The sequence below is a fragment of the Dermacentor variabilis genome, chromosome 2, assembly GCF_050947875.1.
Source record: "Dermacentor variabilis isolate Ectoservices chromosome 2, ASM5094787v1, whole genome shotgun sequence".
Classification (NCBI taxonomy): domain Eukaryota; kingdom Metazoa; phylum Arthropoda; class Arachnida; order Ixodida; family Ixodidae; genus Dermacentor; species Dermacentor variabilis.
Genome location: NC_134569.1, coordinates 95,405,635 through 95,430,719, shown reverse-complemented (window position 1 = coordinate 95,430,719; position 25,085 = coordinate 95,405,635). Strand labels below are relative to the sequence as shown.

Genomic DNA, 25,085 nt, shown 5'->3' with positions numbered 1-25,085 from the left:
TAGTTGTGTAGCAAAACTAATGAGACGAATTGTTCTAACGTGTCTGGAGTGGTAACTAGAGCACTATTAAATTTATCCAGACACGTTGACAGGATTCAGGCGCTGCCGTTCATCTATAGACAACGTTGTCGACTTGGTAACGTACGACGAATTCTAGACGGCCTGTAAACGCTTGTCTGCTGCCTTGTTTATAGATGTTAAAGGTGCTTACGATAACGTTACCCATGAAGCCATCCTTAAAGCGTTAGAAGCAATAGGACTTGGTGGCAGATATATCTCTATGTTTGTAGCTATCTACAGATGCGATCATTCTACCTGCTCACCGGAGCTGGCCAGACACTTCAGTATTGCAGTAGCCGCGGAGACCCTCAGGACGGAGTACTAAGCCCAACGCTTTTTAATCTAGCCCTTATTGGACTACTCGAGGGCCTGTCAAGCACCGTTCGACTTTACGCCGACGACATCTGTATCTGAACGTCGGGGGTGACACGGCGTCAGCTGTGAGCTTGGCTTCAGAAGGCGGCCTCATCGACATCATGCTTCCTTCGTAAACAAGGTTCTGGAGGTGACGTGGAGAAATTGCGCAGTGGTGTCGTTTAACCGGAAGCAAATGTCTGAATACGCCATATAAATCAACGGACAAGTGATATCGCCCAGGAGATGTCCCAGGTTCTTGGGTGCTGTGATTGACAGAGACTTGTCCTGGATTCCTCACGTGAACTACGTGAAAAAGAGACTGATTGCTACATGTCATCTGTTCAGGTTCCTTGCAGGAAAGAACTGGGGGTGTCCGCACAATGCGTCTATGTTACACCTGTACAGGTACAAGCTACCTGTTATATGCAACACCTGCAAAAGCAATTTGCGTACAGTTCAGAGCATTCAAGCCCAAGCGCTGAGGATATGCTTTGGATTACCACGCAGAGCGTCAACGGCTGAAACTATTGTCATTGCCTCAAGGTTATTCAATCACGACACATCGCCGTCGAGACAATGCGTGTACATATCAGGCACATTGCCCGGACCCCTTGCCGCCACCTCGCCGCCCTCACCGTGGAAAGACCCCGCACGCCATTTAGCACAACTGTCAGTTCATATCGTGCCTCGATTACATCGGGGTACACACCTGCGGAAAGGTCGGGGTCTCCTCCATGCTGTTTGTGCCGTCCTGAAGTACATCTCAGAACTCCAGGACTTCAGAAAAAGTCAGATCTACCACCGCTTGCACTAAAACAATTGGGCTTACTCCCGTTGTATAAGAAATACAGTAGCCACGTACACATCTATACTGACGGACCGACGACATCGACCAGTTCGGGGGGTGCTGTGTTTCTACCGACAAGATGAGTAACATTGCTATTCAAGACGTGATATGTCATGACGTCCACGGCTGCAGAATTCACGGCTCTGCGCAGTGAGCTTCAATTTATTGACACGGAGAGTCCTGGTACATGGGCCGTTTTTTCCGACTCGAGACCGGCTTTGCATAGCATGCAGTCAATTCTCAGACGTGGAGCTCACCAACAGCTAACATACTAAATCGTCGAACTTCACATCGACGTCAAACAGAAAGGTCACGAAATTATTTTCCAGTGGCTACCTAGCTATTGCGGATTCAGCGGGAATGTTCAAGCACACAAAGCTACCCGAGAGTCACATCAAGAACAACACCCCGTTCCCATTCCTCTTACCAGGACAGACGCTGTAAGGCAGCTTCGTCACCTGGCACATTGTTCCACTCTTTAACAGAGTCGAACACCCCAAATGTAGGGCGCACCAGGTTGTACGAACTGAGCACTTCGCTCCAACTCCGACCTCCACCCCACCCGGGCTTCACCAACGTGGGACATCGGTTCTATACCGGGTGTGGTTGGGAGTGGCTTTCACGAAGGCGTACACTACTTTGATTGGAATGACCGACAGTGCTGCACGTGACGTCTACGGCGTGGAAGAAAACATCGAACATTTTTTGTGCAATTGCCATCGAGTTCAGCCGAAAAGACAAACATTATCTATCGCATTGCGACGAGTGGACGATCGGCCGTTGTCTGTGCAGGTGCTACTTGAAGACCGTCCCCACCGTTCGTCGGCCCACAAAGCCATGAAAGCACTTTTGTCTTTCCTGAGGGCAACTGGCCTATGTGAACGCCTCTGACTTGTTCAGGCCCACCGCGCGCGCGCGCGAGCTCACCGCGGCTTTCCTCCCCCTGCTCTCCCATCCTCTATCTTATCTTTCTATTCCCTCTTTCGCTTTCCCCGGAGTAGGGTAGCCAAGCAGACGCATTTCTGGTTAGCATCCCTGCTTCGTCTCTTAGTCTCCTCCTCCTCCTCCTCCTCCTCCTCCTCCTCCTCCTCCTCCTCCTTTACGTCCTAGATCACATGATGGACAAGTTGTTGAAAAAGGGGACTCATTTGCCACTGTGCAATAAGTCGTTTACTTTCTTTAGTGTATACAAGGCCATTCCGGATTGACGGCAAGGACCGCACGGAGACAATCACCCTTTCTGCTCACGGTGGTGCCCGGTTTACCTCACTTCGTTGGAAACGACGACTCAAGTGGGCTACTCAAGTTGGCCCATATGTGCTATACGTTAACACACTGCAGCCTAATGACTTCGCTAATTTACGTTTACTTTGCCTGGTCACTGCGCACATCGCCGCCTTCTTCCAGGGTTACAACGTGGCTGAAATTTTCGGCGCCGTTTGCAGCTTGGTTTGGAGCAGGGTGGTGCGGAGTTAACAATGGTCCATGCGTTTAGAATGCCAGAAGCTGGCTGCCCCTGCTTGGGAATTACGGGGTTCCAGTAAAGCCACTGAACATTTCACATGTGAGTGGCTCCGGTATTGCGAGCAGAGACGGTCACTCTCATCTGCGTACAATGAGCTCCGCCGCCGCCCATTTCATTAATGAAGAGTTCTAGGTCCCCAGCCTTGACAGACATCTGCATGGTAGGCGTCAAAAAGCATCGTTCCTTTCATAAAAAACGACATACTTATGCGAGACAATATGACCGAACAATGGCGTAACTTTCCTGGCCTCTTTCTCCATCTTTTCATTCTTACATCCCTCTACCCTTCCTTATTTTTGCAGTGCAGGGTAGCAAACCAGATTGCACTGGCAACAAAATTAGCAATACAGACGAGCGTAACAAGGACAAATGTTTCAATGAATACCCCTAATATGCCGTGTGGTAACCCGTGCGGAAAGAAACCTAGGTTATGAGGACATGTTTCAGAAAAACGATGGCAACTCTTCTCTGCGTTGTAGAATAATAAATGCTGCAATAAAAAAGTCGCAGGAAAATCCTATAGCTTTGCACGCACAAAGCTGGAAAAAGCTCACTGAGACCAAATGCATCGAAACCGTATATCTCATGCGCACGTACACGCACATCTGAGATAATGTATGCTATCTTAGAGCAAGTTCACATACATTTAAAGTACAGCCTCTGTCAGAAGTTTAGGAGCCACTCAGCGAGACGCATCAGCGACAGCGTCCAGGCAGATATCATGAACGCGCTTGACGCTCCGAAGCCCATGTAAATGAATAGCATTCATGTGGTTCATAATGTATTTTAGCGTTGCGTTCCCGTTCTAACGTTATTGCTACGGGTATAAGGTTGTATCCAAACAGTAGAGCGGTAACATTTTCGAGAAGGGGGCAACAGTGCCAATGTGCATCGGTTAAGGGATAGTCTAGAAATGGATGAAGTGCGAATGTTGCAGTTTCCGCGGCGAGAATAGGATGGTTCCAAGTGTGAGGATGGCGGTGCAGCATGGAGGAACCATCTTGGAGAGCACCAGGAAATAAAGGGTGGTTGTAAGTACAGTCAGTGTAACGCCGTGCTGAAATACACTAACATTCGCGGCTTCTTAGCAACAAATGTTCTGTACAGCGGCTCGCGAAGTCTTTGTGTGTGGCATGTCCGGCTCTCCCAAACTTACGCCCCCTGCCCTCCCTTACCAGCCTCTCTCTCCTAAATAATTACATAACGCGGCCTGTGTGGAGATACTTGTAACGTGTACAGCCCGGTAATCGGTTTCGGTTCAAGAGACTATTCCAAAGCGGCAAAAGTGCACGGTTCAATTATAGGTCCGATGACGAAGCTAGTGGCATCGGAACTCTTGACATAAGTTACATCCTGGAAGGAATGACACGAAAGAAAATTACATATAAGGCTAGACGACAGGAAAGCTGCCTCTAAAGCTCCTTTTTCTGAAGGTCGTCAGGGAATAAATCCATGGGCAGCAGTGGCCTAGTCAGGAATTCCTTTCGGATTTGTTCGGTTTTTACAGGGGTAGGGGGGGGGGAAGAGGTGTGTTCTCGCATGTCATTTTATGCCAGGTATTCTGGTACACATAAATATCGGGAGAGGGGTGAGCAGAAAGGGCGGGAGCACGCGCCTGGTCTGCCTCCTAGTCCCCCTCCCCCATCCGGCTACACCCCTGGTTAGTGGCGCCGATCCTCTAGTTCTGTGACCTAATCTTCTGTGTCTCCTCTTGCGTCTTCTCTCTCCCTTCTCTCTCTTCCTCTCACCCGCCGTGGTTGCTCAGTGGCTATGGTGTTAGGCTGCTGAGCACGAGGTCGCGGGATCGAATCCCGGCTACGGCGGCCGCATTTCGATGGGGGCGAAATGCGAAAACACCCGTGTAATTAGATTTAGGCGCACGTTAAAGAACCCCAGGTGGTCAAAATTTCCGGAGTCCCCCACTACAGCGTGCCTCATAATCAGGAAGTGGTTTTGGCACGTAAAACCCTATAATGCAATTCAATTCAATTCTCTCTTCCTCTTCTCCCTTCCCCCAGCGTAGGGTAGCCAACCGGACCCTTGACTGGCTAACATCCCGGCCTTCCAATATTTCTCTCTCTCTCTCTCTCCTTTTGCGTCATTTCTTCCAAGATGAGCTCGTACCAACGGGGCCCGATTCCCCCTCATAAATGTGCGTGCTCGCAGCGTCACCGACCCTCGGAAGGACTGCAGGTGTCCGAGGAAGAGGTCCTGGAAGTCTCCCAGGCCACCGGCGAACAGTCCCCACTTGATGTCCAGCTGGATGAACCGCGGCGGCAGCTGGGCGCGTGCCTCGTGCACGCCGTCCAGGAGGAGCAGCGCCAGCGCGCCCCTCCGGCGCAGCTGCAGCGAGTGCCAGGCGCCGTCGTCGAGCCGCACGCCCGCGGGGCTCTCGAGCAGCGCGGGCTCCCCGGCGCCCAGCTCGAGCCGCAGCCGCAGCCGACCCCCGGCCAGCTGGAGCAGGCAGTAGTCGTCGGGCCCAGCAGCGAGCAGCAGCAGCCCGTCGGGCCGCGCCGTGCGGAAGCGCAGGCTCAGGTCGGTGCTCTCGCGAGCGTCCTCCAGCTCTAGCGACACGAAGCCGTCGCCCAGAAACGATGCCTCTGCGTGGATAAGCAACGACACGTTGATTGACCGATTGATTGGGTTTAACTCCCTAGAACAACAGTGGGCCGAATTCACAAAGTTTTTTTTTTTCGTTCGTAAGTGATGGTTGCCATTGGCACGGCCGCTCGATCAAAACGCACGCCTGTGCGTTTTGATCACTTTGATATGACCAACATACTGATTGGCTGGAATCTACTCTTAAGGACAGATTTGTCGTAAGAAATTTTGGGTGAATACGGGCCGATATACATTGGTGGGCTCAGGATTATATACCGCAGACACACGTTCACTTTCAACGAGTATTGAAACCGAATTTCACTGAAATCTGTGTGCCTAATTGGCTTCTTTTTGCAAGCTTGTGGAAGGAAGGTATTGGGTTTCACAGATTTAAACGATTTTTTTTTATTTCAGTAGTCCTTGAAGGTGAGCCTCTGACTACGGCATTATCTTGGCCACTTGTTCTTTACCGTGGAGCCTATTACAGCATGAGCAAACACACACACACACACACACACACACACACACACACACACACACACACACACATATATATATATATATATATATATATATATATATATATATCTGTACACGTGCTCGGAATAAATAGTAGTAGTCAAGATAATAATTGCAATCGGGCACACTATGTGTCTTAGTTATCTGCACTAAGCATATTATAGCGGCGCATTGTCTGCTTGTGCACAATACAGTGCGATACTACGCCACACAGTGTATAATGTACACCTGCCTACAATGGGTGCATGCATAGTATACCCAATGAATACTACGTGCACAAAGTATACTAATAAAGGTGTTGCTTAATGATACACTTGATCCATAGCTCAAGCTACAAGTGCCATCAAAAGCTTCCCGCTCTGAGGTGACAGTGTTGTGCCGCCTCTGGCTCGGGGTGGCATTTACAAAGGCCTACTAGTTCCGCATCGGAATGGGGGATACACCCATGTGCGACTTTTGTGGACTACAAAAAGCGATTGAACACATCGTATGTCTCTGTCCCCGGTACGACGTCGAGCGTGAACCTCTCTGGACAGCATACGACCGGCTGGACTCGAGACCATTTTCGGAAATCCTTGGACCATGGCCGTACGCATCGATGGCACAGAAAGCCACGAAAGCACTATTGCAGTACCTCCACTCGACTAGTCTTAGAGGCCGTTTGTAGACTCGGTGCGTACATTGATATGCATGCGAAACTGCGCTCTCTCTCTCTCTCTCTTTCATATCATGTGTATATCCCCTTCTCTCATTTCAGGGCGTCAAACCGTACGTCCGTCTGGTTAACCTGCTTGCCTTACCGCTCTCTCATATCGCTTTCTCTCCCTCCCTCCCTCCTCACTCTCTCTCTCTCTGTCTCTCTCTCTAGTACACGAACACGGCATGCGCCAACAACAAAACACCCACAGCATATGAGCAGACAGAATACCGAGAGCAGGCCGTTGATCTCGGACATATGCACTTTCTGTCGCCAACGTCACAATAATTGTAAGAGTAACGCGCGAAGTACAGATAACTGTTCTTTCCAGAATATCAGCCGATTCACTGCTATTTTAAAACGGCTGGCTTTCCGTTTGCTAAACGTACGCAAATATAGGGGAAGGGGGGAGAGGAGTTCGGCTTTTTTCAAACAAATGGCGTGTGACGTGACTGCCATGTCTTCTGGAAAGCATAACGAGATATTGCGCCATAAGGTTCGCCGTAATAACAATCAAAAACGTAAACGGGAAAGGAATATATTACTTCTTGTACCGAGAGGCTGGCTTTGAAGGCGAGGTTGGGGAGTGGTGAGGGCGTGGAAGGAGGATTAGGAAAGCATTACGAATCGTAATCCTAGGGATTACCTCGGCAGCGAAGAATGACTCTGAATTTGTATGCAAATCGAGCATAAGGTCGATACTCTCTTCACCCTCCTTTTTTAACCCGAGTACCGTGAAACAGACTTCCGCAGTCACGTGTACGCGTTGCGCTCTGACGCATGCACGCGATTGTCAAGAGACGAGCGAGGTTAGCTCTTAAGCCCTAAAACTTTTAGCGCGTCACCTCACCTTTTAAGCTTGTTATTAACCGCTCATTAGTCTCGTATACATGCAGTTCACATTTTCTCGTAATGTGGTGCTTTCATTCGTAGTCTTCGTTTTCTTTCTAGAGACGCAATTCACAGTATTCACATATATATATATATATATATATATATATATATATATATATATATATATATATATATATATATGTATATATATATATATATATATATATATATATATATATATACTATCATACTTACACGAAAGTGAACGGGTTCCTTTAGGTAACCATTAGCGTAAAACATTATTTGACCATTCGAGTGAAAGTTTTGCTCTTTCTCCAAGGGTACATGTGATACTTCTTGTCCGGTAGATATAATATGTTGTACGTTCCATTGTCGTTATTTAGAAATCGCGGTAATTGGTAATTGTAAACAACGAAAAGAGTTCAGGAGCGGCCGTCGTGTATATAGGGTATATGCATCCCTGTTTTGCAGGAACCATGGGACTTATGAAAAAAAAAATACTCAGAACATCTCCAAGCTATGGCCGACAACATTACCTTCGTTCTGTCTAGCTACGTGGGATTTGCATACATTTAAGTCTCGGTGCAGGGCAGTTGGGAAACCCTGTAAGTACGAGTATTACGGCCGCGAGTGCGAACAACGAGGAGTGTATGTCCAGCCGTGTGCGTTGCCTGCAATGTGTATAACGAAGTATGAAGTATGTTATTCGTTAACATGTTTCTTTTACATAATCCTAAATCTTCACTATGTTTGTGCGATGACACTTGCAATTGCAAAGGCATACCGACTTACATTAGTAAAAAATCAAGCCTCACGTTGTCTCCAAATATAGGTATTTTTCGAAGTTAAAACCGACTTTACGAATATCACTTCCTGCGTGTTCCCATCGGTACCAGTGTTAATTAACCAAAAACCACAGGCTTTCTCCCGGTACCGGTAACCCCACTTCTCATTCTATACCTGCGGCGGAAATGTGCACCAAAACATGAAAAATCCGAGGGCAATTCGGTTATGCACAGTAATCAAGTTGGCTCGGAAACTCAGTACAATGTCATTTTATTGTCCCTTCAGTGTCTGCGTTTCATTTTCTTATTTTCATTTTTATTTGCTGCTTATAAGCCTACTTTTTTGAACAGCCGCAAAGAATTTGGGGAATTTACTGCACTCACCGCGACCTGGCTACAGATAGGCACTATATACGGAAGCAGAGATCAATAAATTCTTTCCCGTTGCTGCGGTTCGGCCGAGCGCCTCCTGCGAGAATTATTACTGGAACGCTATTTCACCGAAATATGCCCAGGAGACTGGCTCCTGCAACATGGAATGTCCCCAGCCTCCATCGAGACCTCTCAGTGTTGCCGGTACGAACAGACTGGCATTGTGAACTCCATGGATCGGGAAGCGAGCAAGAGTAGCGACATGTAGTTCCGAACGTCCATCGGTGCAGTGCGACTGAATGCATAGCTGAGCTGAATTTAGCTGATTATCGAACACAAATGGAGACGCGGCAACGTCTTCCTTAACACCGCGCGACGCCTCCATTATCGAACTGATCGCTATCGATGTTACCCGAAATCTCCGGCGCGAAACAGTGTCGATATATCGTCTCGGAGTGGTTAAAGGCGCCGCCTCCCAAGCAGGAAGGTCCTAGGTTCGAATCGTATACGGGTGCCGGAATATCTTCTCTCTTTCCGTCTTCTTCCTGTCTCACGTTTGCTGGAATATCAACGTATATTAACTCTATACGCATCTTATTAACGTAAAGCTATACCCATATGCATCGTTCTAAAGTTATTCCACCCTCCAGGTGAAGCTTCCTCCCAAATATTTATTGTCATCATATTTGGGAGCGTTTCCCCATTTCGCTAACATTGTGCGCCAGGAAAGTTGTTCCTGTCTGTGGTGCTTGTAAATGGCAACTGCCCTTTTATTGAATCTCACGAAACAATCAAGCGTTATCAAGGGCTCAAAATCAATTCTAAAGTAATAATCATTGCTATTTCAATAAAATAAAATCGATATTGACACCGAAGGAACACTCCAGGTAGTTAACTCAATTTTTGGTGCACAATTTAGCTCTTTCTTCAGTGGAAATATGTGCGTGCAATATTCTATCTGTTTTAGTTTGCCCGCATAAGAAATATTACGCTGTCCGTAAAGTGTACCGTCTTTAGTCACGGAGGCCGCAATGTCGGTGAGTCAAAGTGCTGAGCGAGTTGTACAAGGGACTTCAGATCTCTGTCAGGAATTCTTCGCATTTAGTTCTAGCCGCCTTTTATTGGATCGAGAAAGGAATGGAAATTGTACTGAGTTCAAAAACGTTCAGTACTCATAACGACCATTGTAACCTGGCATAAAGCGTCAAATAATCCAAATAATCCCCCCCACCCCCCACCCCCCACACACAAAAAATCACATGATCATGACTATTCTGGCGGAAGGAAATAAGTTACTCTCTGAAATATATACATAACTTATTTTTAAAGTGTGCAAAACACCAAAACGATTGAACCTGCTGCCTCTGGATACTAATTAATATATTTAGATTGTGTTCGTCATGAAACAACAGCCTTTAATGTTTAACAGCGCGCATATCGTTGCTGAATATGCAGTCTGCACGCCTCTGACGCACAAACCAGCAAAGAATTGGACGTTTTTAGGCGCTCGCAGTTTAGGTACAGGGACGCGGTAGCATGCACGAATATTTCGAGCCACGTACTCGATCTGGAACACTAAGAGTACGAGCCATGTTCGGGTTGTTACAGTGTCCGATGTCGTAGTAACCCTCAGATTATGAACTAAGGGTAATTAGCAAACTTAAGTAAAATTTTTAATATATGATCGCAATTATTGGTGATCTCGGGCACAATTCACGCAGCTTTTTGTTCGTTTCTTTGACCTTTGTCTGCCGCCTTCGCTAATAATGAACTCAGCACCATGATTGGCTGGAATTTGCCCTTGCGAACTCTATCTATAGCGTAAGGGCTCTTTGTGAATATGAGTCCTCATTGCGAACTTGGCTGGATAACAAAGGGACAAAAAACTAGATTATTCAAGCTATACTAGCTTTAATGTTACAATTCTTATATATAAAAAAACACGTTTAGCGGTGTCATAAGCCCTCGGTCCAAGTGTTTCCCGCGAATGTTTGTTTCTTCACTTTTTATTTGTTCTTATACTTATTTGATCTCGTGTTACAGTCTCTCTTGTTATCGTGTGACGTTAAATTATATGTTCCGTACGTATCGGCTTAACACTAATTGAAGAGCACGTATGGTGGCATGTCTTTTGTAATATGAAAGCCTGGGCCGGTTGCTGCAGCATAGTTTAGATATTGAAAGGCCAGCGCTTAGACGAAGCACAGAGAAAAGAAGGGCACAAACATTGTGCTGACTAGCGAGCGTATAAAGTCGAATTCCTAGGTTTGACGGAATCCCGTGTGGTCGAGACGAAATATTTTAAAAAGGTTAAAAAAAAACAAAGGTTATTTCGAACACGACAAAGCCAAGGTTCCCAACGAAAAGAGAGTCCTCTAGCTTAACATCTTTGATTTAATTGTGATCAACGCAGCGTCCATTCTATTTTTTGCCTTTCAACCGTGTCAGCTTAATGCCTCTTCCCTTCAGATTTAATATAGTTGCAAACGAAAAAAAGGAGGAAAGTGGAGCAATAGGGGGGAGCTGGAGATAATTTTCTTGTCTTTATTTGTTGTTTTTTGTGGCTCTAAAAATGTGAAAGCAAAAAACAATAAACTCATAATGTTGCTTGTCAGCAAAATGTGTGTGTTCCTCTTCTTCTCTTGATTTTTCTTCGTGCCTCACCTTTTCATATTATTATTGTCTACTACACCGTTCATTCGCTAACCAATTTGTGTAGTCTGATCACGAACAGTAACACCTTAAAAAAAAAAGAAGATTGATACATTGGCGTCTGAAGCCTTTTACGGCCTGCAGACCACTGCACAGTACTATAGAGACACGGCGTTTAGATATAAACGAGACGTGACAGCACTGGAAAGTCGTGCTGTTTCGGACTGGGCGCGTCGGACCTTCACCGCGACGTTGCAAGCGTTAATCAAATTCCCTCAGCGGTATCCTTGCGTCGTGTCGACTTTTTTTTTTTTTGTCTCGTTGCACCGAATTCTTTCGCTCTACTTCTATATTTTTTTTTTGTTATTCTAGCTGAATCAACACACGTGTTGCTGGCAAGAGCTGAGCGCTGTTAATGTGTTTTCACTAAGGAACTCGATTCGGCAAAGCTCAAGGCTCTGTGTTCGTCGGGCGCATACGTTATCATTGTTGCAATGTGTCGCGTGGCATTTATATCTCGCAAACTGTCACCCGGAGTTTCCGTTCTTTCCTGTTATCGCTGATATCCGTGCTATTTTGTTCGCGTCATGTCAGGGCGACGCTGTTGCGTTCGCCCTCTCACAGGAATTGCCTTTACGGAAATAATGCACGACATTCAATTGCGTATCCAAAGACATTCTATTGAGGGCAACAGAAAGTAAATAGAAACGCAACAGTATATATATATATATATATATATATATATATATATATATATATATATATATATATATATATATATATATATATATATATATATATATATATATATATATATATGTATAACGAATTTTTGTAAGGGTGCGCTCAAGGCCACTTGGGCGTCACTACAAGGCCGTGCTTAGTTTTTAAAAGATGTCCCATCATATCTGCGTTAAAAAAGAAAAGTTATCAATATTCTGATGACGAGATCATTTAAACACAATGAATCATTGGTTTTCCTTTGTTTTACGTGAAAAGGCAGTCATACAGAGAGGAATTGTATTTTGGAAGTGGCAAATATGTAAGGTTTAAGATAATTCACATACGAAGGAAAATGTAGTTTAGGTGCACCTGCTCATGAAACGCGCTTGAAAACAGGAACGAGTATAGCTAGTCTCGGGAATATTAACAAAAACCCAATTTTTCTGGTACGCCTGGCTTTCGAGTTGTGGCCTGAGTTAACTGTGTAGAAAGACTGCGCCCTCGCGATGCGAATACAAAGGTGAAACTCCCCAGATAACTTGTTTTCTCTATGGACCTTAGCAAGGACGACAAGCGCACGCCACCGGTGCATGAAACGCTAAGAGAGAGAGAGAGAGAGAGCGGAAAGGCAGAGAGCTTAACCAGATGCGACTTTCCGGTTAGCTACCCTGCACTGGTTAACAGGAAAGGAGTTGCTAAATTTTTTGTTTAATTTCAGCAGCGTCCTGGCGATGCGCGAATTTTTTCCAAGCGGTGCAATTTTCACGGAACGCGAAGAATGGAACTCTCAGTGCACTCTCGGGTGTAAAAATTAACGTCCTGCCAAGAACACGGGCCGCCTGACCCAGTTTAGGGTAACTGCGTTCAACAGCTAACCGCAGCTGCAGCAATTACCCGGTAGACTGAGCCGCTGTAACCGCAAACGCAACTTGTCGACATCGGCTTGTGGTCATGAGAGGAGAAAAGGGTGGCCACCATGGCGGAGCTTAAACCTGGCTGTGTGCGGTACGAATTATCCTGAAACAATTACGCCCGTGAGCCCGGTCTGCCATATAGACCGCAATATTAAGTTGGAAAGACAGATTGCACAACATCCAAAAACATGTGTTGCCTCCCAGCCGCACCTACAGTGGCAGCGGAAGACCAAAGGCTGCAAGCAATCTTGAATGGTTACGTGCTGAATGTCGGCGCTATCACCGTCGCAGTGAGCCTTTTGACAACGTTTGACAGGTACCACAGCTCCATACCGCTATATAGCAAGATGTGCTGATATCGTGTTAGCTTTGGAAAACGACGAACGAAACGCAGGATGGATATAAAGTTTAGTAAGAAAAGCTAGAACGTTTGTCGATGTAGGTGTTGCTGTAGTCATTAATACTCTGGCATTTAGCAACTGCGATGCTTATGAGTTAGGACGTACCGGTGGTACGTCGTAACTCATAACTTATAGTTCGACCCACCGACATACCGGTGGGTCGAACTGGTGGTACCTGCCACCGGTCACCGCCCTTTACGAGCCGCGGTAACGAAATCCATGGAAACATGGCCAAGTGAGGTGTTCTTATGTTTCGTTTGTAACATGGCAGCTAGAGCACATTTCCGCAAGCTATACATAATGTATTGTTCCCAAAGCAATTTGAAAAATGTGCGTTCAATAGTGTCGTCATAAGCATTCTCCGGCGAAACTTATTATCCGGTAATGGACATTACATTTTTGTTGCGCGCAATAGTTAGGCTTTTTTCTAAGGCAACGAGACTTTACAGTGAAGCAAACATTATTCTTCCCAGCTTTCGTTTTTTGTTGTCCCAGAGGCCTTCGCTTATTTTACCGGTTTGACAAATACGAGCGCGCCTGCCAAACGTAGCACCTAACTTTGATCGAGAGCTCTACTTCGACTTTCGCTTTCGTAGCGACGTCGACGGACGGCGCACGTTGGCGTCGCCAACGCACGAGCGCTTGTGCAAAACAACGCGTCGGTGACGCCGCAAAAGCGCACGCGAGTACGCACGACGCGACCCGAACGTAGTTTGGCGCACCCTCGCCGCCACTGTTCCTTTCGAACATTCACGCACAAGGGCCACGACCGCCCAGCCGTGTCCTACACACAAAAGAAATCCCTCTTCCTCTCCGCCTCCAGCGTTTCGCGCGACGCCGCAAGCCCACAACTGCCGCGGAGTAGTAGACTGATTGCCAGGTAAAAAAGCTGGTTTCCGGTCACAGAAACAAGGCGGGAGACGGCTGCTGGTGCTCTCACTGGTCGTCTCTCTCTCTCGCACTTTCTCGTGCTCCGCGGAGGCGCCTCCGGGTGACGCCGTCTTCGACGGAGAACCCTCGGCCCGCTCGCTTCTTGCTCGCGCGCCGCCGCTCGTCTATTTCCAGCAGCCACGGGGCCCGCGCGCCCCTCTCAGCCACAGCTGTCGCAAATCTTCGCAGCGTCCCCTCGCCGCAGCCGCCGCGCGCACGGCGCGTGGCGACTCGCACGCACCGCTGCATGTCGTTCAGCGCACCACGTGCCCACGGGAAACCTCGCCTGCTTCTTCTTGGGCTTCGCCGTGACTCCCTTCTTTCTTCTCCAACGACCCCCTCCCCCACACCGCACCCTCTCAAAAGTAACCCGTCGCAGAAACACCTCGCATACACCCTTAAGGCTCCCCCCTCCCCCCCCCCCCCCCCAAGCAGCACTTGGTTGACGCACACCCAATGCCCTTTCCTTTCTTCTTGCCTCCCCTCCACCTCGATTCTTGTGCGCTTTCGCAGCCGCCACGGATCCGGCGTCTCGAGTCCTGCGTCTTTTGCTCTGCGTGGAACGTCGCGGTTGCTCTGCAGCGCAGGGCGTCTTTCTTTTTCTTATTTTTTGCTCTCGCCGTTTTCAGAAATCGAGGCCGATGCTTTTCTTCTGAAATGACCCGCCCTTGCGCTGCTCTTTCCCTTATCGTTTCGATCATGTTGCTTTTGTTCTCTTTTATCTCTCTCTCTCCCTTTCACACTCTCGCTATTCTCCTTCTTCTTGTTCTTTTTAAGTATTCTAAAAAGAGAATATCGATTGCGAGCCGTTCGAGGCTTCCGTTGCGCGAGACTCCTTGAAGTCGTTAGCTTGTATCAACACCCGAGCTCTTGGTGATTTGAGTCTTACGGTTAAGTGGGGCTCGCTCAGCAGCACACACCCATAAGCAAGTGACTTGCCGCTCCTGTCCAACCATTTACCGCTTCTTTTGCCGCATTACTTTTTGATTGTTATTCCTTGTTTGCTCCTTTAAAGGCATATCTTGCGGCTGAATAATGTCTCTCCTGAATACAGCGTTCAGATGTTTTCTTTGTTTGCTGGTTTCTTTTTGTGACATCTCCTGCACGGTTCTAATATTATTGCTATAGGTGCCTTTACGAGCAATACGTGATCACGAATACAGAAATGGCCGATACCGGAGTACTTTACGTGTCAAATTAGGCGGCGCAGAGCCTGTAGCTTCGCGCTCAACGGCAAAAGTATAGAGACGAACAAACACTTGTCTCTTTTCTTCCTGTTGCATGCTCTTTGACGCTGTTAAGCGTCAGCAGACACATTTCTTGATACTGCTTGTACCATGTGTGGAAATTCTACCCAAGACACGTACAGCTAGGTCTCTCGCTGCGTTTTTACAGCTGTTTTTTTGCCGCCGCAGGCGAACCGTTACATCCTACCGCATATGCATGCGGTGCGACTTGTGGAACGTGACGCGAAGTTTTTCGCTCACCTGGTTGGCGCCGGCTACATGGCCGACCAACTTCTGTTTTGCTGTCACTTCGTGCGTGTCGTACGTCCGAAGCCGAGAAATTTTCTCAACGTTCGTCAACCCTTTTCTTCGTGATTCAACAATACGGGAAGTAGTGGCAAAATTGCTTCCGGCAGCGACTTTTGCATTGTTTGAAACACGGTTCGAGCTTCGGAAATAGTGTAGCTGAAGTATTGACGAAGCTGAAGAAACTATGGAGTTAAGTGCTTGCCATAACTGTGTTTTACTGATAAGCAAGAAATGCAATTTTTTGCATCGTCGTTCCTATTTCGATCATTCCCGCCAGAAGTAGCCAGCCGTGCTGTGGGGCTCGCCTCTTCCACATGTATTAAAGTATTCTTCCCTCTTTGTCTCCATGCATATGCGCTAAACCAGCATCACCGACTTCATTTCCTGTGTCTAGTGCGTCCACTTTGCCATCGTCCATCATATATTTGGCACGACTTCTTTCCCCTTCGACATCTCGAGTCAGCTAGACCGATCGAGCGGGCCAACTGACTCGATCCAACGACGAGGTCGTGGGTTCTGCAACGACACACAGACAGTGCCTACAGAGCATGCTATAGCATGCCCTGTATGGGCACTGTCTGAGTGTATGTCTGTGTGTCTGTGTAGACAGTCTGCGTATACACACAGACTGTCCGTCTGTGTGTATAGAACATATATGTTCTGAATGGCGGCGAACGGTGGCTGGAGAGACTTTGCGAGAGTGAAGCTTCACTGAGACGATTGCGGTCATAACGCCACCTTTTAGGATTTCGGTCATCAAACATTTGCAAAATTTCTCGCATGATTTGTTAGAGCGCGCCTGCTTACCAAAACAAGTTGGGACTCATTGTGTCACTCGCAATGTGCAATGTGCGTCACTCGCAACTTGCGGCAACTGTGTGCAATCCAGCAGCACTTCGGGCAGTGCTCTTCACGTTGCTCTGTTTTTTGACACCTTTGAAGTCTAATAGAAATGTGAAAAAAAAAAAACTCACGTTGTCTATACTAAGTGTATCTGTACTTTTAGTCCCCGTAGTGGCATGACTGACACGATATACCTCGTTCGCGCCTAACGAACGTTTTGGAAGGCGCTGAGCGTCGCCGCCACATCTCCACTCCACCATTGTGTACCGGCCTGACCGTTCTCTTCGACCCTAATCATCTGCGTTACGGGCATTTCGCGCCAGTGTTACTCTCCCGTTTCTTTGCTGCGAATCCGTAGGCGTGCCCTTCCTTGATCGTTCGCTCTTACCAGCAATAGCTCTGGTCGTGGTGTCCCCTTAAGAGCCGCGCCAAAGATAGTCTATACCTACAGTATCCGTTCGGTGCGTTGATATACCGGAGGCCGGTCACAAGGACGAGTGGGTAGGCTGGTCCCAGAGGTTTTGTTGCCCGCCATGAATGCAGTCGTTCCAGAAAATAGCTTTACCCGGTTATGACCATTAAAACAAGACATCACTGAAAACCATCTCATTGAGTAAAGTGCACAGCGTATGTTCTCTGTTTGCAGGCACTAAATTGACGCTGTGACTATGAGCACTAACATGTTTGTTTACTCAACAGTCGAATAAGTCAGCGGGCGAGTAACTTGAATGCTCTGGCTGGGAAATTTGAGGGCGAAATGCTGTTAAGACGCTCGACAACCGAGTGGACGATAGGGATGCAGCACGCTGTGAGGTACGAGGAATAACGCACGCGGAGGGTGCCTGTTTGCAACAAGGAAACACTTGTTACTTGCGTACGCATGAGCGCCGCCGTGGCAGCACAGGCGAACGTTATGCTGCTTTCTCTGCGTGTGTAGCAAGTCGCGGTTACTTCAGGTAAAGGTTAAAACAACAGGAAGGCTTGTTTGCATTAATATTTTTGCGTAAACGTCACGTGGACATTCAAGAAAGTGCAGTTGTGGCAGAAGACTTGTGGAGTCTTCTTTTTTTTGAAATATTCCGGCAACATGAGATATGCATAGCACACTCACCGTAACTCGAAGCAACAGTTTCTTTTTAACCACCGAAAGATGCCAGGCTCGACAGGCGAGCAACTAGTCATACTAACTACAAGTCAAGAACCCTCCTGAGGATCACGAATAGCCCACCGCAGCAATAGGAAAAGGCGAGAAACGATCAACGACAGGAGCAGGCAGCAATACAAAGAAATAAAAGAAAAAAGAAGGGTGAGGTTCTAACAAAGCTTTAGTGACAGCCCAAAGAAAAGAAAAGAAAACGAAACAGAGAGGCGTGGGTAATCACCGCGTAGCGACCTTTCCCTCGCACACGCTGAGCGTACGCAACCGGCCACGAATAATCAGAACAGAAAATATGGAGCAAAAAAGAGAAACGGAAGAAGTGAACGACACCAAATGAGGAGCTTGGAGGGGGAGGGGGGGGGGACAGGCCACGTCCATCGCTTGGAAGAACACAAGACGGCTTCTTTCAGGGGCGACCCTTCTCGATTTAGTCCTCAGACCCGGCCTCGTCCTCTTCCTCCACCGTTGACACTTTCCGCCGCGCAGCGTCGGCCCACGCGCGCGCCCTTTTATCTCTGCTCCTGCGCCCGCGCGCCTCAACCCCCTTCGCGCTGTCCCGTTCTGCTTGCCCTTTTTTGTATCCTTTTAATCTCATTATTCGTCGCGCGCTACGCTTTATATCGTCGTCGAAAGAACTGCGATCGCTTCTATTTATAAGAAAGAGCGGCCGAATAAAAGCGCGAGGAGGATACACCGCACCCGGTGTCGCTGGCTTCGCACGTCTCCAGAAAAGGCGCAAAATGGACGGGGCGCAATAGCGGCGTCGTTACCTCGGGGCCGCCGGCGCCGCGTCTCTGTTGAAAGAGGACGAGACAGCAGCGCCTCTTACAAATTCATTTAGGCAGTCCAAAGAATGCCCGGAAGCGCTTTGCAATCGAACCGATGGAATGTCCGTGAAAAAAAAAACTGTGGCACTACAATACCTGATACTTTCTTTTTCATCTATACTGTCAATCGAGTCAGTGCGAGCAGACCTTTCGCAAGTCTCTTGACCACCATGAGCAAAAGGAAGTGGAACACTCGAGAACTGCTGTCTAAATGGACAGTGTGAATACTTTCTCCGCAAAAGGACAACTCCATAAGAAGGGGAAAAAAAATGAAGATCCAACTCGCACTTTGGAATCTACGCGTAGGGAAACTTTCGTGAAGCGGCTAATGAAATGCTATAAGTTTGCCCTTTTCATATTCCTGCGTCTCTGGCGTAAACAAACTGGCGCGCGAGTATGTGCGCTCTGGCAACCATGCCAGGCGATGTGACAACTCTTGTATTGCCACACTTCTTTATTTCGTCGAATTTATTTTATACATGCCAACCGCTTCTTGGCCAATCTCACATTTCTGGTATGCGCCATAATATGGCAATCATCATCATCATCATCATCATCATCGTCGTCGTCGTCGCTGTCGTCATCGTCGTCAAGGCAATCCCCCCCCCGCCCCCTCTTACCTCCCATCCAAACCTACCCCATCCCTCATCCACCCTTACCGAGCGATGGGAGACCTTAGCCGCCCTAGTAGACCAGCTCGTCCTGATCTCCGGGTGCCAGGCGGCTAGGGAAGCATATGGGTCCCCTGAAGAGGGAACCACTTCCATCGACGGCGTCTAAGAAGATGTCGAGCTCGGCTCAATAAACTTCTCTCTCTCTCTCTCGTCGTTATCATCATCATCCACACGCGGCGATCATCTTCAAAGAGGCAATTGGCGTTTGTACGATAAAATTAGGCGCGCGATTGCGGCCTAATGTTCCAAAAATAAAATGCGTCACGACAAAGAAACCAAGAATAAAACAGGGTTCTGTCGCCTGAGGTTAGCTGTGAAGTATGCAATTTGTGTTCCAGGGCACATACACATATCTTTCATGAAGACATGTTTTTACTGGCAATGTAGAAATGTGCAGCTTAATTTTATCTTTCTTTCTTGTTGCTGGCGATATGCACATTCTACGTACATGTTTTTTATTTTATTTATTTAAAAATATCCTTACAGGCCTCGTATGAGGCATTGGGTAAGGGGGGGGGGGGGGCATTACAGTAGTATTAGAAGAGTATATAGGGCAAATAACAAAACATAATAGACATACATTAATATTAGACCGTGGAAAAATGTATAAACATCTTATACAAGCATTAAATCATTGTACAATGTAACAGGGTCCGTAATGTACATATTAGAAAAGGACAAAAGATACAGTCCCTTCTATAAACAATGAAAAAGAAAGTAGCCACTCCAGTACAAATACTAAACAATACTAAAAACAAAAATAATAAGCGAAATGATGAGCTCATAAACAAGAAGCACATAACTGGAAAAACAAGAGAAAGCATCATGCACTTTATTGAAGTTAGGTGGTAGAATATGAACTGATAAGCTGGCGGAATTTATCGGGAATAGGTTCGGACACGATGAAATCAGGAAGAGCGTTCCACAATCGAATGGCACGAGGAAGCACCGGCCAATTGAATGCATGTGTGTTCCCGTAGATGCGTGTGAATCTGATGTGGTTATATAATCTTCGAGATGTGAAAGGTGCGACTTGAAGCCTTAAAGAATATTTGCTATCCGCATGAACGTACTTGTGAGATAATAATATGAGCGCAAAACCACGTCGCGTGCTTTGTGGTTGAAGTGAAATATCGAGTTTTATTTGTGAGATGCCTGAATTGTAGGTGTGGTTACGTGAGATAAACCTGGCAGCTCTATTCTGAATTGAATCTTGACCAAATTGAGATAAATTCGGCTAATTATAAATCATTTCATGGAAAAGCTTATGCACAAGTGAAAGATTCAGGGAGGTTCGATCCCCGCTAAACAACTATTCTAGAGTGAATCTGGCTTTAAAAAGTAAAACAGTGTCAAAAATTTCTTTTCAGATAGCTTCATAACGGCAATTCTCTTGCAACGCTTTTCGTGGCAAAAACAAAAGGAAAGTGAGAAGAAAAACATCTTGCGGCCAACCACCAAAAAAAGAACTTCCTATCACGTCTTACGGTATCCCGTTTCTCCCGTTCGAAAAAGAAAAAAAAAAGGACAACAATACACCATGTGATTTGCTTATGTTACTGAGACTTTGTTCATTATGGAGGATCCGCATGATCGACAGACACGCAGGGCCACTTCGCTCGACACATCTGTCCTTCGGGAAGAGGCTGCTCAAGTACGTAGCGCGGTCGAGACCTTTAATTCAGTTCCTGATGTGGCTTTCGTTTCTGGACGCTCGTATGCATGTCTGCCCCATTTTAGAACTTAGATTGAACCGTGTAGCATAGCGTATTAGTTCTTTCGCGTGGATGAGTCTAAATGCTAAGTAAATATTGTTCGCTCGACATATCAAATGTTATTTCCAGGCACACAAAAAAAAAGAGCAATGGTGGCCTATAATGTGTCGAGCGTTGGGCTCATGCTGTGCTGGGGGTAGGGATCGAGGTTCGATAACAGCATTGGGAAAGTAGTAGTAGTAGTAGTAGTAGTAGTAGTAGTAGTAGTAGTAGTAGTAGTAGTAGAAGCAGTAGTAGTAGTAGTGGTAGTAGTAGTAGTAGTAGTAGTAGTAGTAATAGTAGTAGTAGTAATAATAATAATAATAATAATAATAATAATAATAAATAAATAAAACAACGTTAAGTGCAGTCTCGGAACAGAACAACAGTTTACGATAGGTAGCGAGGCACTGGAAGTGGTAAGGGAATACATCTACTTAGGCCAGGTAGTGACCGCGGATCTGGATCATGAGACTGAAATAATCAGAAGAATAAGATTGGGCTGGGGTGCGTTTGGCAGGCATTCTCAGACCATGAACAGCGGGTTGCCATTATCCCTCAAGAGAAAAGTGCATAACAGCTGTGTCTTACCAGTACTCATACCCGCCGTGGTTGCTCAGTGGCTATGGTGTTGGGCTGCTGAGCACGAGGTCGCGGGATCGAATCCCGGCCACGGCGACCGCATTTCGATGGGGGCGGAATGCGAAAACACCCGTGTGCTTAGATTTAAGTGCACGTTAAAGAACCCCAGGTGGTCAAAATTTCCGGAGTCCTCCACTACGGCGTGCCTCATAATCAGAAAGGGGTTTTGGCACGTAAAACCCCAAATATTATTATTATTAGCAGTACTCACGTATGACGCAGAAACCTGGAGGCTTACGAAAAGTGTTCTGCTTAAATTGAGGCCACGAGCTATGGAAAGAAAAATGATAGGTGTAACGTTAAGGGATAAGAAAAGAACAGATTGGGTGAGGGAACAAACGCGAGGTAATGACATCTTAGTTGAAATCAAGAAAAAGAAATGGGGCATGGGCAGGACATGTAATGAGGAGGGAAGATAACCGATGGCCATTAAGGATTACAGACTGGATTCCAAGAGAAGGGAAGCGTATCAGGGGGCGGCAGAAAGTTAGGTGGGAGGATGAGATTAAGAAGTTTGCAGGGACAACATGGCCACAATTAGCACATGACCGGGGTAGTTGGAGAAGTATGGGAGAGGCCTTTTCCCTGCAGTGGGCGTAGCCAGGCTGATGATGATGATGATGAAGTGTGAGCTAGTCGGCCGGACAGGAGAAGCACCTAGCCAGCAGCCGCGGTTACGAAAGGGTGGGAATCAAACAAACGCACATAACGCCACGGGTAGGTAGTGGGTCGAGGGCAAGATTGGGTCGAGTCCAAAAGAACAAAGATCGCGCGCCTTCCCTGCTCGCGAGCCAACCCGGACGGACGCGCTTTCCAAGAGCCAGCTGCTCCGCGGTTTATTAAAACCGCAAGAGTGCTTCTGAAGGTTCGGGACAATATAGACTGCTTGAGGAGGTCCGTTTGTTGCCCGAGTGTCGTGTCGGACAGGATCCGGGACTACGCGCGTTCGTCAAAGGAGTACGTGACGATTCTCGCTGTTCGGAGGCGCCGTCTTCAGAAAAGCACACTTCAACCACAGCCGTGCTCCTTCGCTTGAAAGAATGAACTGTGATACGCTCCATGACTGATCCCTCAGGACCTAAATAAAGTTCTTCATGCCATACCATACCATGACCAACATATAGTTAGTTACCTTTGCGTCCCTATACGTTTCTGTTTTGTTCATACATTACTGGCTATGCAAGTGGCTGAAGCATTGACGCTGAGACGGGTGCGCGGAGTGGCAAAAGAAGGTCGCTTTCAAAGCAACCAGGTACGAGGAATGCGAGGGATCTGCATATTTGCAGTCACTGTAGCAACGGCTCTATTGACATGGTTAAGGCGAGATGGGAGCGACGTTAACTAGTTTGGAAGATAGAAACTAAGTTGGAATAAGAAGAGGTGTACAGACACTGTCAAAGGAGGTTTAAATACTAAAAAAAAAAGCTTTAACAGTAGTGGGTTCTGACAGGAGCAATTGGAAGGGACTAACAACATAAATGGCGACTCTCTTTAGAAATGGGATGTAGGAAGAATGGTAAGAAGTCTGAAAATAGAACAAAAGAAGTTAATTTTTCGCAGATGTAAGGCAGGCTGCCCTTTATCACTTGGGGACCTCTACAAAGAGCATTGAATAGTTTACGAATACGGATAGAGCGACAGAAGAACTTAAGCGGAGTGTATAGTTCAATCCGATGTTCAGAGACTCTTCTGTGGAATTTGCGGAAACTCTCAGCACTAACAAACTTCCCATTGTTCATTATTAAATCAGTTCCCTCGCTGTTTAAGCGTCCTCGTTTAACCAGTCTATAAAGCTCTCTAATTATCTAAACGAGAACCTGGAGTCCATCCACATGTTGTTGATGAAAAATTCACAAAGAGTTACCTTCTTAAGTCGTCATTGCCATTGGTCGGCCCCCTTCGCTAATAACATGTTCAGCATCACGATTGGCTGGAATTTTTTGTTACGAACATTTCTAGCGTAAGAGGTTTTTGTGAATACCGCGAGCCCTGGTTTTGTTCGTCAGTCACCTAAAAATACTTAAGGAATAGAAGATCTTAAACGTGTCCTTCCTAAGAATTGCATTTTTTTTTGCTAACGAGAAACGATAAATATAGCAATATTCTTTTTTTTATTTTACTGGCCCTATAGAAATCACGGAGTAGTCTCCCCCCCCCCCCCACCCCCTTATCGCATTCTTTAGCTAACGACAAGTAACAGAACCGCGGCTCGTTTTTGTGCCAGACCCCGTCTTTCCCACGGACGCACTAAAATATTTTTTTCTTGGTTGGCTCTTTGGCAAAGGCCGTACATGCGTCCTCGTTATAAGACCTCACCGAATTGAAGAATGATTGGTTAGGCGTTACGGAAAAAAGTAAGTAAACGAGAACGTTTCTACTGGCGCTTCCAATTTATACGCTTTGTCCGCTGGGCATGTTTAATGAAGCACTGTCGAGGGTCTTTTTGTAGATGTATATGCATCTATTTCGCTTAAGAATCACAGAATTAAAAACAAAAGCAATTTAAAATAAGGAGAAAAACACGTTGGCGGCAGCGGGCTTTTTACGATATTTGATCGCAGTGTGTAATAACCAGCGTTTTTTGTTCTTCTTATTTCTCTTTTCTTTGTCATTATTACTTTTTTTCGGATCCCAATTGCGCGCTCAAAAATGAACGCAGGAATGACGCTCGCGGTGGCGTGAAATAAATTAAGAAAACTCATCAGGCATGTTGATTAGTGCTTTAGTAGCTTGGGCGGCCACTAGGCGGCTGAATTGCGCGCTGTCAGAATTAGGCAAGCCTCATCAACGCTAGCGCCAATAATAGAACTGAGTTCACTTGCACACTTTCCTTATAGTCTCAGTCGCTGACGCGCTCAACCGATTCTGTTATTGTAAACGGTGGTCCTCGTCGTTAGGCGCTGTTTTAGAACGTCAAGCTGAATCGAGACTGATTCTCCCGGAGCCTTCCTAAAGCACTAATCGCTTGGCAGCCATATCGAGTCACGTGCATCTTTGGCCATTGCATTTGGCCAGGCGTTGGTCGGCGCGCCCATTTTGCGCTGATGACTGCGCAGTGAACCCCTGCCTGTTGAGACGGTGAGTGGCTCCACGATTTGCAAAAACTGACGCAGTAGTTGAGAGCGAGGAGTAAGCCTGAGGCATCGTTCTGAGCCCTACCTGGAAATTTAGGAAATAGTATTGCTAAGATTGGGGGGGGGAGGGGGAGTCCATTGCTATGTGTCTATTTGGCGCGAAAGCAATATAATATAGGAACAAGCAGAGAGCTAGGCTTGGTTGCATCGTCCGTACTTCTCTTTTCTGATAAGTGCGGTGCCTCCTAAGAGAGAGCGAGTGTGAGAGAGTGGAAGAGATAGATACGGAAACCAATGACAGGGAAGTTACCCAGAGGGTATCTCCGATTGGCTGCCCTG

General features: G+C 46.8%; 1 protein-coding gene across 1 annotated transcript in view; it reads right to left on the bottom strand.

Moving 5' to 3' along the window:
• Window positions 1–25,085, bottom strand: part of LOC142572330 (chondroitin sulfate proteoglycan 4-like) — a 168,034-nt gene that overhangs the window by 46,865 nt on the left and 96,084 nt on the right. Inside the window, exon 2 of the mRNA XM_075681349.1 lies at window positions 4,966–5,389. Within this exon, the coding sequence (XP_075537464.1) occupies window positions 4,966–5,389 (424 nt within the window). The remainder of the gene's footprint in view (window positions 1–4,965; window positions 5,390–25,085) is intronic.